Here is a 17624-nt window from a genome sequence, read left to right as displayed (position 1 = left end):
ATAATAGTATGCATAGAGAACTCAAGAGAGTGAGCTGAAATGTTACTCGCGCCAGCATAGGAGTCCTCAAGAGGACCAAAGCCCAGGTGTGACAGTGACGGTTGATTAGAGGATGGCATGGGAAGAAGGTTCCATCCATAGCAACCTAAGTGCCAGCACCGTCGGAGGGCTGCACTCCCAGAAGATGTGAAAAGAATGGCCTCCTATCCAGCGCCGGGCTGCTCTTTGTTCCCTGGGTCCCCAGCCAGTCCTGCTTGTGCCCAAAGTCTCCCACAGAACTATTCCGTTAGTGCTGGCTCTTAACAGTGTAAAAAAATAAGGCTCAAGCCCAGCCTGCCTGCTGGAGAAATTAGGTGCCACCCCATTACCATGCCCACACCTGTCTCAGAGGACACTTTCTACCTGATTCATGGAGATACACCTCTACCTCTCACGTGGACAACTTTGACAATTCTATCCCCTGAAAGTGAGTGACTCAACCCCATCTCCATTTCAGAGGAAGAGACCATGGCTTTCGTGGAAGCACCCTTTTGGGTGATCTTGGAACCATGCAGCTGTCCTGACTGAAGCACTGTTGAATTACGCACCCCATGCTCCAGGTGAGCAGATGGGTGCATTGTCTCTAGCTTCCAATGTCTGGGTCAGAAGCCTGGCTTTGCCATAGCACTAACTGCATGACTTTGAGTCACTTAACAATTGACCATGTGCCTCAGTTTCCCCCTCTATAGAATGGGGTAACTATAGCACCTACTGCATGGGGTCAGAAGGATTAAATTAGTTAATTCATGGGAAGTGCTTGAAACAGTGCCCAACAGATATGCACTCAGTGACTGTTAATTATAATCATGGTCAAGTGGCTATTCATTTAGTTTCTACCAACAAGGCTTTGGCAATCATGATGTCCAAGCTCTGGGATCCTGCTACGTGGGGGCGTGGTAGTGGAAGAGGCTTGACTGCAGTATTTGGCTTCTGGTTTGCGGCTCCCACATCACCCTGAGCTTTCCTTCAGAACAGCAGATTGTTACACAAAGGATACTACATTGGACCACATAAAATGGACATTTTAAAAGGTAAAAGTGACCAAATATCGACACTTTTCCATGGTACAACCTAATAATGTTCAATTTACTTGTTTTGCCCACTGGACAGTACATGTGTCAAAAGCATGGGCAAAGTTCATTCATCTCTCTCATTTCTAGCCCTTTGCAAAGGTTCTGCTGTGAAGCAGATGCTCAGTGCATGAGTCTGAGGAACAGACAGACCCATTGCATATCTGGTCCCAGAAAGAGGGCAGGTGAGAAATAGACAGTGGGGGCAAAATGTCTGCTCTGAAAGCCCCCACTGCATTCCCAGCACTGTCCGCCAGCCCAAGACTGGGATTGATGCCTTCCTATTTGTCCCACAGTACATTAGCTTCCTTCTAGCATGTCACACTGATCTTCACATTGATGCAGTTCACTTCCTCTCTCTAGCTAGACTGTGCCTTCCTGGAGGGCAGCAGCCTAGATCTGTTTGTCTTTGTGGCATTAGAAGCTAGCGCACACTTTGCAAATGAACGGAGAATGGAAAGTCCTAGCAGGATTCTGAGGAGTGGCTCCCTTTTGGGCATCATTCCTACCTTGCACAACTTTGTATAGTTAGTGGAACCATGGACCCTAGGTTGGAGGTCCCAGGATGCAGCTTCGGTTTTCAGCGCTGCCCACCAGTAGTAACTTCGGAGAGCTGTTTAACTCCTCTGAGTTTCAGTTTCATAATGGATGAGAAAGCCCTTTGCAAATTTTTATTCACTTTGCATATTGGCCAGCACTATATTAACATCAATGGCTATTATTGATGACTCTTTTTAAGCATTAGGAATAGAGCCTGGACATAATAGGTGGTCAATAAACATTTACATCATGAACTGGATTTGGAATTCTGAGCACTTGACTGAAATTGAGCCCACTTATGGCTAATGAAGGAAACCTTGGAAAGATTTGGAAGAGGACAGATTTTTCAGGAGAATTGTTTCATCACAATATGCTGCTTTAAGAAAATGAGGCAACTCAATTTCCATTTTGTTGGTTAGGTGTGGGGTGGGAAGGGAATTCACCTCCCTGTCCTTGCTTCAAAATAATTTCAAATAATTAAACCATCTGCTTCAGGGAGAGGGCAGTGGGGACACCAGGAGAGTCCTCAATCAGGAAGGAAGACATAGTCCCTCAAAATGTCTGCAAAGACCAGGCTGTGGGGGTGAACCAAGACAGAGGTCAGCAGACACGCCATTTGTTGTTTCTGATGCCTTGAATACCAATGTCACAGCTGACCTAGCAGCAAGCCCAGAACACAGGCAGTGACACAGGCTGTGACGTCTCAGCTCTGCTGCTCAGTAGCTCAACTGCCTTGTGCACGTTATTTTACTGCTCACACCCTCAGTCTCCCCATCTGCCAAATGGGGATGATAGAAGTACCACCTCACGGGCACTGCTGTGCAGATCACTTGAGGCAGTGTAAAACAGTGTGTTTGAGCAGGTGCTCAGTTCACAGTAAGCACTCAGTAAATGGTGATGCTCATGAAGATAGTTATGATCAAGATGTGTCCTTCAGTCTCTTCAAGATTGGGACTGAAATTACATGTATGGGATGAAGAAAGCATTCCTCTGTTCATCTGATGGTGCCTCTATCCATCCACCCAGGACTTGCCAAGTCCCTTACTGTGTGCCAAGGCCCCCCAGAGGGTATCAGAGTCAGTGAGATGATTCAGACTCGTGCCTACTGGCAAGGGCTTGTAGCCTAACCCAGCATTTTTTTAATGTTCCCAGCCAGAGAGAAGTTTAAAACCCTGCAGGAATTTAAATGCTGCAGCCTTCCCCCTTACAGAATTTGTCACGTTGTCTTATGATTATGGACTTGCCTTTCTACCTAACTTGAGTGCTCATTCTTTAAAGGCAGGAACCATTTCATGTTCATTTTTGTCTACCTCCATTGCTGTGCGCCAGAACCTCTGGCACAAAGTAGGGCCTCGTGAAATGGACCTGATGCTTATTGTAGCCTTAGGAGTCCCAGTGGGTGGGGGTCTGACTAAAAATCCTCATCAGTCTTAAGAAAAAAACTTATTTGTTAGGCACCCACTGTGCGCCAGGCACTTTATGTGTATTGTCTCATGTATTCCCCTCAAGGGGCACTGTTACCCTCATTTTATAGATATGGAAATAGACTTTCAGAGAAGTTAACTACACAAAGCTAGGAAGTCTAGTGAATCTCAGACACAGGTCTTACCAACTTCCCTTCCTGGAGGAAAACATTTAGTGTGGTTGGAAAGAGATGAGGCCAAAAGTATGGTGGTGTGAACCGATACTGCATCCGTGTGTGTGTGTGTGTGTAGTATACATAGTCAGATTTCAGGCATTAACACAGTAAATTCGAAAACCTACAAGGGGCAAGGCAGGGAACATACTGAGAGAAGCAGGCCAAGTCTAAGAAAATAATCTTTGCATTGGGGATGTAATAGGGAGAGATGTGGACTGTGATGAGCTGGATGGCACAGCTCCCCCTAACGGAGGCCATGGTTACTTAGTTCTAGGCCCTTGACAGTCAGGGAGGGCTCAGTTTTGACAGACTTTAAAATTTCCCAAGAATTATGAGAAATCTGAATTTTTATGAGACAGCCTCTGAATGTTGATAGGGAAGTGCTGCTTTTTAAAGAAAACCTTCAACAGGCTTCTCTCACATCTTGAGGGGTCTGAGTTTCCTGTGAGCTGTGGGCTGTTGGCTGGCGAGGACCCCATGTCCAGGCCTCTTCAGGAAGTGAAATGAGGGCAGCTGAGAAGGATGATAGACAGCTCGCATCTGACCAGCTGTGTGAAGGAAGCCTTTGGTGCTGACAGTGAGTAAGAAAAAAAAAGTCCTCTCCTTTCCCAGAGCCTTCCACTTCTGGCCCAGAAGATGTGTTTTGAGAAGATCCAAAAGGCAACCACTTCCCTCCCTCTTCCATGAGCTCTCTGCCCGTGTCCACGGTGTTCTTGCAGTCTCCACCTCAACCCTGGGGGCTCTGCTCCCTTCCTCCTGCTGAGCCCTGGGTCCTCAGAACTGAGTGCCGCCGTGGTGACAGTGTCCCTCCACCGTGCTGGCCAGAACTCAACCGTGTTCACGTGTTAAATGACAGTGCTGAAGGTGGCCCCTTTCTCCTTGCCAGGCACTTGCTTTCAATTCAGGACTCCTGCAATTGATACACGACCGACAGCAGGGCTTGCCCACTGCCACAGCTGAGACAACAGCTCTCGGTTGGCCATGGGTGCTTTCCCGCGTCCCCCAGAGGGCCAGGCCCAGACGTCCCTGATGTCTGAGGGCGTCACTGGCTTACTCCCTTCTTCTGGCTGCTTTACCTGGACATGGAAGTGATGATGCATGGGACAGAGCATAGCGGAGAGGCTGAGAATGGGACCCTTGATCCACACTCCTTCCGTGTGCCAGGCACTGAATCCATTGCTCCGCAGGCCACTCACTCCATCCTCGCAGCCCAGAGATCCCTCACAGGCAGTGACCTCCTCTTTTTCCTTTGACCACCTTCCAACAGTTCTTTTCACAGAAGCAGAGGGACCTTTGACTCAAATTAGGTCATGTCACCTGCTTAAAAGGCTCCTGTGTCTTGCAGCACTCAGTGAAATCCAGATTCCTCACTGAGGACCAAAAGGCCCACCCAGTGCACTTCTGTCTCCTGCCACCAGCACCCGACCCTTGCTCATATTCCAGCCACTGCTCTGCCTTGGTGCCAGCTCATTCCCACCTCTGAGCTTTTGCCCTCCTGGCCCCTCCACCTGCCATGCCCTTCCCCTGAGCTTTCCGGGACCGGCTTCTGCTCATCATTCCAGAATCAGCTCAGGCATCAGCTCTTGGAGGGCCCTTTCCTGGCCACTCCATCTAATGTAGCTCCCTATCACTTTATACCATCTTTTGTTAGCCTGAGAGAGTGTATCAGTATGTAAACTGGTGGTGTTTATGCATTGTTGACTTGTTTACTGCTCATCCCCTTCGTATGCCTGTGCAGGGTCCCCCTTGCATGCAGCTTTGCCTTTCACCCAGTGCCTGCAAGGGTGCCTGGCATATGAAAGGGGTGGCTCCATATATATGTGCTAAGTTAATAAAGTTGTCATTATCACCCCATTCCCAGATGAGGAAGCGGGCTCAAAGAAAGGGTAATCACCTGCTCAAGGCCTTACAGCTGGCCAAGCTGCAGTGCCGGGACTCAAACCCAGGTATGCCTACTTCCCTGAGGCCGTCTGGCCCAGAGAAGTGGGGCTCTGGAAGGTCCTGGACATGATGAGGGAACCATGCTCTGTGAGGGTCAAGAATGTGGGCCCTGGGATTCCTTCAAGGCATGCCCATGGCACCATCTCTCGAGTTCTCTCTCTGGGGAGTGCTCCACTCTACCACCTGCCAGGGAAGCTGCTTCTCCTTCAAGAGGCAGATGATGGTTCTTGTCAGCAGCTCTGGAGCGGAACCATGGTGAGGCCAGGAATGCTAAAAGCAAAGGGCTGCAGCCACAGCAGAATTGCCAGGCTATTCTATATCCTTGACTGTGGGCCGGGTGCTTGTGTGTGCGTGTACGTGTCTGTGTAGAGGACCTCAGTTAAAGTGACATGGCTGATGGTTTTCTTGGCACTTAGCTGACAATGATAAGAAATGTCTGTGGCAGAAAAGCATCAGCCGCAGCTCTGCCTACAGCTGAACATTCTGGCAAATGAGGTGGGTGGAAAAGAAGTCGTCGGTGTATCCATCAGTCCTCACACTGTGGAATGTCTTATGTCTCTCTACTTGCATCTCATACCACGTTTTCCCTGACCCCCACCCTGCCTTCTGGCATCCAGAGTATGACCCTCTTTCTGTCCTGCTCTGCAGGCCCAGGACCCTCCTGCCTCAGGGTCCGGGTGCTGCTCGCTCCCCTCACTCTCTTCCTTCCAGCTGCCCTTCCTCAGCCTTCAGGTTTCAGTTGTTCCTCCTGAGGGCGCTATCCTTGGCCTCCACATCCTGGTGAGACCCCCTTGAGAAGCCCTCCTATTGCCATGTGCCTCTCCCTCCTGATTGCATCCCAGGTGACTGATGGCATTTATTCGGGATTCTGACCATGCTGGTCTTGCCAGTGTGTGCACGTATGAGCACAAAGGTGGGGCATGGCTGGCTCTTAGCATGGTGCCTGCTGCTTTGCAAATCTTGGCACATGGATGGATGGATGGATACACATATCACTGAGTGCAGAAACAATGGTCTAATTGTGCTCTCTGGTTTCTCATCTCATCCTTCTCCACTGGGAGCAAAACAAAACGTATGCTGGGTTTAAAAGCCCTACCATCCTCTTAGTTCAGCTGGTCATGACTTTAACTTGAGAGATGCCCAAGTCATCCTGCTTCCACTTCATAGAAAGTCAAGATCCTGCGATGTCCATACAGAGAAGTTCCCTCCCTTTGAATCCTACTGGGATCCTCCCCATGCCCAGACCCTACCTCCTTTACAATTCCCCTGGTCAGGGTGGAGACGGCAGGGTTATTTGCTGCAATAGCCAGAACACTCTCAATTTGGAATCTGAAGGATTTGGCACCAAGGCCACCCCATAATTGGCTGTGTAACCTTGGGGAACTTCCTTGTCCTCTCTGGGCCTCAGCTCTTTATCAAGAGTATTGTATTAGCTCAGTGTTCCCCAGATTTTAGTGATCAGCCAATTAACTTTATGACTTGACATGTTCTGTAGTCCTCTGTCCTGTTACTAAACATTTTGTCTTAAGGTAATTTGTCTTTTTTTTCTTAAATTTGTGCTTTATATAATACTGCTGTCCAATATAAATGTAATGTGAGCCACATATGGAATCTCATTTTTTTCCTTGCAGCCACATTACAAAAGTAAGAAACAGTTGAAATTAATTTTAACAGTGTACTTTATTTAGCCATGTTTATTTAAAGTATAATCAAACAATATCAGTTATTAATGAGCTATTTAACTGTTTTTCATATAACTGTCCACAATCTGGTGGTGTGTTTTATCCTTTGAGCATATCTATGGATGCTAAATTTGCACTGGAAATCTTTGCTCTCTGTTTAGATGTCATCAAATGTGCAGGAGTAGATTCACAGACCCAAGTTGTTCCAAGTATACAGTTACTTTTCACTAACTGAATTGAGTATCATATTTTAATTGTACATTAATTGGAATGAAACAAGATAAAAGATTGCAGCTGCTCTAGTCAAATGTCAAGTGCTCAATAGCCACATATGGCTGGTGGTTACTATATTGGACAGCATGGATATAAAACAATGCTGGATAACAAACCCACTTCCCTACGATACACAGAAGGTTGCCTCAAAGATAAACGCAAGGGCAATACAAGGGCTACATTAAATTCTAGTGAGAACTGCCACCTGCCAAGGTGCTGAGCCCTAGGCTTGCTCTGTGTCTGTTAAAAAGGGAAATGTAGCACCTCTGAAAAGGTGTTAAAGACACACTAGCACCAAGAGGAGACTTTCTCTTTGATGGAATCAGAAGGATTAAGAAAACTGAAAAGGGATTTAATGCTGCAGTCTTGCACCATCTAAAATCCTACATAAAACAAGAACGACCCCCCCACCCCATCAAACCCATATGCTCACTCTGAGCTCTTAAATTCCACAGCCTCCCTCTCCTTTACATCTACCCCTTTGATTCCTCTTTTTTTATTTATATAAATATATTTTCTTTGTTTATTTTGGTATCATTAATACACACTCACATGAGCAACATTGTGGTTACTAGAGTCCCCTCATTATCAAGTCCCCACCACATACCCCATTGCAGTCACTGTCCATCAGCGTAGTAAGTAAGATGCTATAGAGTTACTACTTGTCTTCTCTGTGTTATACTGCCTTCCCCGTGTCCCCACCCCCTTTGCTTCCTCTTTAGAGACTACTAGTGGTATAGTTCTGTAGAAAGTGAACTAAATAAGAGTTGGGAAAATTAAGTTCTGGTTTAGACTCTGCAATTCCTAGCTCTTTGATTTAGGGTAAGGTCTCAGTTCATGAGAGAAGATATAAGACATCTCATGTTATAAAATGATGGTGCTCAGACTCATCAAAAAACAGCAGCTGTGAAATGGCAGGTACTGGGCCCCGTGCTAGCCATGAGTTGTTTCATTTTGTCCACAGCATAAGCCCTGTGAGAAAGGGCACTGTTACTCTACAGAGAGGAGCACTGAGGTTCAGAAAAGTTCATGCAACCTGTTAGAGCCCCACAATAGGAAGCTGTGAGGCTGGCATTTGAACCCAGGTCCGGGGACCACTGAGCCTGCATCCTAATTCACCAGGCTTTCAGGTTCTAAGGGTGTTTCCCATTCCGAAAAATGGTGGATGTGTGTTCCAAGATATTTGTCAACATGAAATTTGTGGTATTTCTTGGAGTTTTTTCTTCCCGTTTATGCTGAATCCCTGGTGTCCAGAGTTGACATGCTTTTCCTATTCAGCCACACATTTCTTTGGGTCTCCATCTATATTATTCCTCACTCCTCCTCCTAGTGTCTTGTTATTATTCTCCACCCACTATGACCCCCTTGGCATTTCTTGGTCCTTGCAGTTTATGACTTGGCAGCTTGGTGGGCTGTATCAAGCTACAGATATGTTTGTTTGTTTGTTTGTTTTGAGTTGATGTTTAATTTACTGCAAAATTTTTACTAGAGAAGAAACTTTTTTAGTCACTTATCTTGTCACAACATCTTTTAAAGTATTGATTTCCCTAAAATACATCTCCAGTTGAACTTACAATATTTACTTATTGAACAAAACTTAATATATATTGGCTATTCATGTTTTTTAGGATTTAACAACACTAAACAGATGATCTTAGCCAAGTGTTTTATTTTTGCCACAAATAATGCCAGTAAACTACTATATTCAAGTATCTATTATTTTTAATAGTTTAAATTTTTTCCTATAAGTTTATTTTCAATGATGTTCTATCTGTTAACACACAATCTTTTAAGTTGAACATATCTGATTTTTTAAAATTGAAGTATAGTTGATATGCAATCTTATATGGGTTTCAAGTATACAACACAGTGGTTCAGCAGTTACCCATGTTCTTAAATCCTCACCCCGACTAGTGTAGTTACTATCTGTCACCATAGGAAGATGTTACAGAATCATGTCTTCCTTGCTGTGCCACCCTCCCCAGACATGTTTGATTTGGCTCACACAATGCCAGCTCGCGTAGTGTTCTTTAAAGTTTTGAATTTCTTGTCAACACTGAAACATCGGGACATTTCACATAAACGTCTGGATTCCTAGATTTTTGGGAAGAATTTGGCAACACTGGATTGGCTGGAAAGCTGAGTGGTGGAGGCCCTATCTGACTTTCCCTGTCTCCAGTCCTCCCTGCTGTCTGTCTCCCCACCTCTCCACCCAGTCTGAGTGTCGATTGTCAGCTGTCATTGAGTATGTGCTGCCATTTCCTTACAATAAGTCTGAGCAGTAGTACTGAATATTGCTCTAGCTGTGTAACCTTGGGTAAGGGTCTCAGTGTTCTCATCCGAAAAACAGGCCTCATGATAATATGTGCTTCAAAGGGGTGTCGTGAGAATTAAATGATTAATGCACATAAAATTCTTTGAAGAATCCCTAGCACATAGGAGGTACTACATAAATGCTAGCAGTTATTGAGGGATAGTGAAAGGGTTTCGGTACATATGTCTATCACTGAGGGAAAATGAGAGAGACCAAAAGAGCCACATGTTTTCAGAAAAACTGCAGGGAAGCATGATTCTTTGGGTAAGAAGCATTTCTTTATATAAACTAGTCCACTTTGTTAACTTACACTATCTGACTGCCTCTTGCAGGTTTTTAAATTCAAGACACCTGCCTTCCCTTTTTCCCAGCATTTCATGGTGGCCTTGCAGGGCTGGCATCTGTATTGGCATTGCCCACATATTTAGGATATACATGGATATTCAGTGGCAGGATTTGTGTTTGCCTCTCTGCTTGGCTTCTCTTCATGATCCTGGCTGTGGCATGCAGGGCAATCTTACTGGTGGTACTTGCCAGTCTTTTTATCAACTTTAGCTGAAGAACATTTCATGGTCTGGACTGATATTGTTTCTGGAGGTTACACTGAACCCCAGGCAATTCTCTTTGAGGTACAGATTCCTTAGGCTTGTGATGGCCTGGATTGCTAGTACATTGGATCATTCTTCCCTCATTTGCCTGGGCATGGACTTTCACTTCTGGGGGGTGCACTTTGAGTGGAATTATGCATTTATGGAAAAATGTGTAAAGCAGTGTGTGGCTCCAAGGGATTTAAAAGGCTTGAACATGTTGACAAGTTAAGACAATACAGATAATTCCAGTTACGGTTTATTGAGCTCTTACAGTGTTCGATGGACTCTGAGAACCCTTTGCATGTTTTATTTCAAACTGCCACAACGATAATGCAGGGCACAGAAGGTTAGTAACAGTTACTAAACTCTTATTCTATGTGAAAGCAAATAAGTGTTAAGAATGGTGCTGAGTATTTTTACAATTTTATTTAATTTTCAGAACAACCCTATGAGATTGGTATTATTCCATCTCGTCGATGGGAAGGCTGAGGCTCAGAGAGTGTGAGAAATTTGCCCAAGGTCAGACTAGTAAGTATAGGGAAGCCAGGATTTAAACCCAAGCAATTTGACATCAGAGACCAGTTGCTTAACTGCTGAATTTGGCTACTTTCTTGCAAATAAAAACTGTGGCTCAGAGTTTGCTTTGAGATCACACAGCAAACATAGGTAAGGCACGGGATTCAAATCCATGTCTGTTCAGTTCCAATCCGATGCATTTTACACAGTCTCACAAAGCAGAAATGACATCAGGGATCACTACAGAAACTGTCCATGAGTGAGGATTACAAAATTACTGTTTGGACCCCTTGTTCCAGAGCTTACCCTCCAACATAGCTACTTCACTGGTCTGTGCTTGTGTCCCATCTATGGGCCATGTCTCCAGCTGGGCTACCTGAGCAGAGCCAGGCTTTCCTGGGCCTTTGGCAGACCCCTACAGTGAGCTATTGCCAAAGCCACACTGAGAATCCAGGACTCCTCATATGGTGCTCTTCTCCCACTGTTATAATGGGGATCCTAAGGCCAAATGTGCACAAAGAGGGGCTGGTCAGGTTGCAGAGGAAAATTAGGTATAACATGTAGAGACTGTTTCAAATTGTAGCATGTAGCTGCTTTTGAAAGGGCAGACAGGAAATAAATTATGGTATAAATATACATTGGAATACTTATACAGCTTCATAAAAGAATAAAAAGCTTCATATATACTGTTATGGATGATTAACATATTAAGTGAAAAAGAGCAAAATGTAGAACAGTGTGTATAATGTGCTCATTTTGGGAAGAGTTGAAATCCTCTATTCATATTTGCTTGTGTATACACAAAAAAACTCTGAAAGAATAAATAAGACAGTAATGAACTGGTTACCCATATGGTGGTGGTGATGATGAGGTGGATTTGGGAAATGGACACCAGGGGAAAGGGGTGAAAAGGAGATTTTTGTAATATGTGCCTTTTTATATTTTTAGGTTTTTAAGTAATATGAATGTCATTAGCTATTTAATGCACACACATACACAATCAGCTACATAGGAAAAACAGCCTATTCCTCAGCTCTAGCCACTTGCCACCTTCTGGGAATATGAGCCTAATGTCAGTTCTCCTGAGTTTTCAAGGGAACTTGGGAATGTATTTTTTTTAATCCCAATTTTTAATTTCAAATTGTTCATTGCTAATATATAGAGATACATTTTTGCATATTAACAGTGTGTCCTGCAAACATATTGAACTCACTTACTAGTTCTTAGGAGGTCTTCTATGGAATATTTCTCATTTTCTATGAAGGTAGTGATATCATCTGTGAATAGAAACAATTTAATTTCTTTCCTTCTGTATATTTTTCTTTCTTTTTCTTGCCTTATTGCACTGGCTAGAACTTCCAATATGATGTTGAATAGGAGTAGTGAGAGCACATATTCTTCCCTTATTCCAGATCTTAGGGGAAAAGCATTCTGTCTTTTATCATTAAATGTGATGTTAATTATAGGTTACTTATAGATGCCTTACATCAGGTTAAAGAAGTTCTTTCTCTGTTCCTAGTCTGATAAATTTTTATCATGAATGGATGTTGCATTTTGTCAAATACCTTTTCTGGATCTATTGAGATGATCATATGGATTTCCTTTTCAGTGGTGAGTCACACTGAATGATTTTCAAACATTGAACCACCCTTGCATTCCTGGGAAAAATCCAATTAGTCTTGGCTGTCTTACCTTTCTTACATATTCCTGGATGAGATTTACTGATATTTTATTGAGAATTTTTGTGTTGGTCAGTAGTTGTCTTTCAGTGTCTTTGTTTTGTTTTGATATTAGGGTAAAGCTGGTGTCATAAAACAAGTTGGGAATTTTTCCTAATTTTTTAAATGATGAAGAAATGACCTACAGAGTGCCTACTGTGTGCCAGGCATTATGTTAAGTGCTTAACCCATTGAATTCTCACAGCAACCCAGTGAAGTAGGTACCATTATTATCATATATTTCCCCACTTTGCAGATGGGGAAACTGAGGCAAAGAGTAGTTAAAGTTGATTGCCTAAGGTCACACAGCTTATAAGTATCAAAGGCAGGACTCAAAACCCAGAGGTCCAACTCCAGACTTTGTACTCTTACCTGATTGTTACATTTTCCCCAAAGGTGTTTATAGGTAAAAGAGAACACATCTGGAGGGCTCAGTCCAGCTCACTGGTTACCATTATTCCACCTCTAGTCATAAAGAACAGTAGCTACCATGTGTGGAAGCCACCTGCCAGGCTTTAGACTCCTCACCTCCTTTCATCTTGCGCCAGCCCTCTGAGGCGGGCATCACCCTCCCTTGCTGGTTGCAGACATGCTCCTCGCTGCTGGGTGGCATGTGCTTTCAGGCTATCATCTTCCTCACCTCACTTCCCCTAACTAAATCTGCTGCATCTTTAGAAGGTAAAATTTTAAAAGTACCTTTCAAATCTCAGTTTAATTTCGGCTGCTCCTTCCTTAGCAGGCGGGTTCAGCCATCCTCCTCCCCCTCACTTTTCCCCAGGGCATTCAGGTTCATCTTGTCCTACTGCACTGCCTTCTGCTTTGTACTATCTTGTCCCAGCTGGCCCAATCAGTGTCCCCTATGCTACCTTGTTAGCTGCTAGCTTATTGTATGCATTTTGAAAAGTTAGAAACAGCTTGCTAACTTCAAAAGTAGGAAGAAAGAGATGGAGTTTCAGGAACAGCTGGGACACCAATTTTCTCCACTGAGCACACAGCATGAAGGATTGAGGTTAGTTAAAAGAATTTCCTGGCTGTGATGAAGGCACTGTGATGCAGTGGGAAGAGCAGGTGTTTGCATGCTGGTTTCTGTGTAACTGTGGGCAAGACGCTCCACTTCTCTGGATCTGTTTGCTCATCAGTGAAATCGGCTTACAGACATGTCCAGGTCATGGGGACATGGTGGTGATTCAGTGGGATGATATAAGCACTTAATATAGGAGAAGATCCAGGAAAAGCTTGGGGAAGGCACTGAGTGATAAGTGCTTTCCACAGTCCAGGCACTATGCTCAGCCATTTTTTACATAATCATCTTTTTTACTGTTTACTACCTGTGCGGACAGTAGGTACTACTGTTACTCCCATTTTATAGGTGGGGAAAGTGTAGTACAGAAAGGTTAAGAATTGATAGGTGGCAGAGCTCTGCCCATACTTCACATTAGAACCCCTTGGTCCCACACCACATCAGTTAAACTAGGCTGTCTGAGGCAATTCCTAGAGGCAGGAGATTGGAGCACAGGACTTTTCCCAAGGTCTTCCTTTCCCTCTAGAAACTGAAGGTGGGAAGAAACATGCATGCTTCCCCCTTGCTACTGGCTCCCCTGTTGCCAAACACTCAGCTGCTGCCCATCCATCCCTCAGTTGTCACCCATGTCTCCATCCACCATGGCAAGAATTTGGAATTGGGGGTAAGTCCACTGCCAGGAAAAGTTTTTCAATTAAAATCTCAGTTTTCAACAGTATTACCAAGCCCTGTGGTCTGTCACTTCACACCCAGGTAGCTCAGTCAGTGGCAGGGCAATGAGGGTTTGCTGATACTGGCTGCTGAAGGGGGATGGGGTGGGGAGGGGGACACTGTAGTGAGCTCAGCAAGAGAGTAAGTGCTAAGCTAAGTGCTTCTCTCCGTGTGCCTCCCAGTCCCTTCTCTGGCTCCCTGGCGGGGTTGAGCAGCCCCCCTCCTCCTTAGAACCCAGTCAGCTTCCTGGCGACCACAGCTTTGGCAGTATAGCAGCAATCAGTGTGCGGTGTGTCAGGCACTGAGCTGGGCGCTTAACGCAGACCATCACCTTGTCAACATCTTTACCTCTCGCCCCAGTGCCAGGGGTAGCTACTTTCAAAATGCCCATTTTACAGAGGTGGAAACTGAGGCACAGACTTAAAAGATCCACATGTGAACACTCAGCTCTGCTTCATTCTACAGTCCACACTCTTAGCCACTAGGCCATGACTGTCCTCATGGTGGTAAGAGAATGACCTAAGGATTTCACCTTTGAACCACCTTGCAAGCCATTAACAAAACCATTAGCAGCCCATGATCTTCCTACAAGCCTGTCCTGTCCAATGCTTGGTTCTTCTGCATCCATTGCAAGCTCCACCTATGAGCGCCTTGAACTCAGGCACTGCACCCTAACAGTCTTGGGGTCCCCCTGGTACCTCCTTAGCACCTGGCACACAGTAGGTACCCATGACTCTTAGTGAGCCTATGAACACCTTAACACCCTCCTAGTTCTAATCTCAATCTCTCTGTCTTTCAAGTCTCCACGTCCTGGGCTCAGCCTTGAAAAGCCTGTGTCCAGCACCATGCCTAGCATACAATAGGAACCAATGCTATGGGTAAGGGAAGCCCCAGCTGGCACAGGAGTGAGGCCATGAAGGTGTAAGGTACCTTGACTTCCACCTTGAGGTATTTGAAGGTCTGAGCTTCTCTCCATCCTCATGTCCCTGCTCTGGACCTTTGGAGCCTGCCCCTTTCTTTATGTCTCTGTCCCTTAAAGGGTTTTCAGAAGAAAAGTCAGAGAGAGTGGCTCCTTCAGTCAGCAGAGGAGATGGAGGAGGTCAAGTACATTTTGATGTGAGGGCTGATAGGACACGGGGGCCTGTCACTTCTTTGGTTCAGTAAGTGTCACCAATAACCCCTTCTTAAAAACTCACTCCCCGCAAGGGAGCTCTGGGAGAGGGTCAGGCAGGTGCACGGGGGGCAGTAGGCACCAGACTGAAACCAGTTCCAGCTAGGTGATACAGGACACGTGCTGCTGCCCCAGCAGGCGCCTCAGACACTGAGCATCTCTCCCAGGGCAGCTGGAGCGATTAGTTAGTTATAAAAGCCCCATCACTCACTGGGAGAGAGGCACTGCATTTGTAAACTTACCCTTTCTCACACTTGTCAAATTTGGGAGGAGTGGGTATTTAAACTACTTTGCCAGTGGCCCTGGCTACTAAGTGGAATGTTTTGGAAAGGAAATCTCAGTAAGGCTCTCAGAAATCCATAATTTCTGATCCCAAGTTCCCAGGATCTCAGGATGCTGAATGCCAGGGTAAACGATGCTACCATTGTAGGCTGTACATTGGATTTTTTTCTTTCTCTTTCTCTGTCCCTCTCCCCTGTTTACCTGCATCACTCTAGGAATCTTTCTGCCACAGACACTGTCTGAGAGACTGTCTGGAAGAAGGAGCCAACTCAAACTGGAGCCTGAAGAAACCCCCTTTTCCTCTCCCACAACCAGCAGGTAGCCGCTCAGCTCTCTTCAGGAATTCAGTGCAAGTATCAACCACACTTAGAGGATGTTAAAATGTGGGACTAGCCAGATATCTGCGGCAGTATAAGCTCCCCAGGATGGGTGGACTGGGAGGCAAAGCCAGGGGGCGAGGTGTGTCCTCAAGGAGACTATGACCCCCTCAAGTGGCGGCCTCAGCAGCCCCTGTGTGTCGCTGTACGCCTGATCTGGCCAGGGCATGGTCCCAGGTCTCCTCTGGCCCCTTTTAGCTCGCCCAGGAGAGCCGTTCCTCGCTCGGGATCAGCAGGTCCTCGTCACTTGCTCCATCCCAGCGCCCCCGGCCCCAGCAAAAGAATGCCTAGCGTCATGGTCTCCAGCTGCATTTCTGATCAGGTGGAGACATTCTGAGGGGTAGGGGTGCCCTTGGGCTGTGGTGGACATGGGGGCCACAGGAGAAGTAAAGACCCCGTGAAGCCCCCTGCTCAGGGGGAGCAGTCGGGTCACACACACGACCCCCACTGGACCCCTTATGGGAGTGGATCCCTTCAGATGCGCATACAAATACACAGCAACGCGCTCGAATCCACGGGCACACTCACACCAATCCACACTCACATTGCTTATCGGCTGCTGCTCACACTCGTGAAACACACGCATGCACAGTCCCGGCCAGGCCACTGCAACTTCCTTTCCGCCCAGTCTGGAAATGCCCGCAGTTGCCCTTAAGGCTTAAACTTTTTCAGAAGCGGTGGCGGGGTTGGCACGGAGACGGTGAATAGGCTTGGGGGTTCTGGTCAGGGTCATTCCGCACTTGGGGTCCTGGCTTCCCTCCCTCTCCGCAAGCCCCTCACCTGGTAAACCGAGGCACAGCAATAGACTGTAGTAGACCACGGGCACGAAGCCCAAGCCGCAGGCCGAGCCGGGGGACCAGGACAGGGAGCTGTTAGCTACGAGGTGGGCGTGCGTGTGCTCCATGAGCGCGCCCCTCGCTCCCCTCGTCTCGGCGCCCGGCCTGCCAGCCCCGCTCTGGCTGCCGGCTTGGTGGCGGCGGCGGTGGCAGCGGCCGCTGGAGCAGCAGCGCCTCTCTCCCCTCAGGGCTGGCTTCTGCCCTTGGCCGAAGTCCCCTCTGCTCCTTCCGCACCTGCCCGGCCGGAGTCGCAGCTCAGCGCAGGGCGCAGGGAGCAGGGAGTCGGGAGGGGCTCCCGGAGCCCGTTTGCGCGCCTCCCACCTCGGGCCGCTCGGCTCCCGCCTTGGAGCCGGGGGCTGGGACACCGCTCCTGCGGCCAATCAGCAACTGCCTGGACGCAGGGGGTGGGAGGCAGGGAGGAGGGGGTCCCCGCCGCCTCTCTCCGTGCCAGTTTCCAGAGATGAGAGGGAGCGAGACCCGGAACCCCGGAGGAAGACAGCGGTGGGCTCAGGTTACCCCACACCAGCCGCCGCTGGAGGGGCGTGGTGTGGATGGGACCTCCTGCCCCGCAGCGGCTCCTACTCCTCCAGCGTGACCTCAGGTGGCCTTTCTCGCCTCTCCTCCCAGCCACCTCTCTACCCCCTCGCCAGTGCCTCGAGTCCATCTCCACATGGAGGATTCTCCACCCAGGGCGTTGGGGGAGGGGAGGCTGTGGGGGAGAAGATGCTCGAAGGTTGTGGGTTCTCCCCCACCAGAAGAGCTGGGCTTGAGAGGAAGTGTGCGTGCGTCTGAGTGCTTGCTTGTGTTCTCTGGGTGGGGGGGCGGGGACCAGAGGTGACTGCCCCTGGGCTGGAGTGCCTTTGAAGGGAATGCACGCTGGCTAAGAGAAGCCCGCCACCCGGAG

At 47.1% G+C, this 17624-nt stretch overlaps 1 protein-coding gene across 1 annotated transcript in view; it reads right to left on the bottom strand.

Moving 5' to 3' along the window:
• Window positions 1-16953, bottom strand: part of GPR139 (G protein-coupled receptor 139) — a 35646-nt gene extending 18693 nt beyond the window's left edge. The window contains exon 1 of the mRNA XM_017650176.3: window positions 16665-16953. Within this exon, the coding sequence (XP_017505665.1) occupies window positions 16665-16788 (124 nt within the window). The 5' untranslated portion in view covers window positions 16789-16953. The remainder of the gene's footprint in view (window positions 1-16664) is intronic.
• Between the last annotated feature and the right edge of the window lie 671 nt (window positions 16954-17624).

Source organism: Manis javanica, chromosome 10 (assembly GCF_040802235.1).
Source record: "Manis javanica isolate MJ-LG chromosome 10, MJ_LKY, whole genome shotgun sequence".
Lineage (NCBI taxonomy): Eukaryota > Metazoa > Chordata > Mammalia > Pholidota > Manidae > Manis > Manis javanica.
The sequence above is the reverse complement of the archived record's forward strand: the minus strand, read 5'-3'. Positions and strand labels throughout refer to the sequence as shown.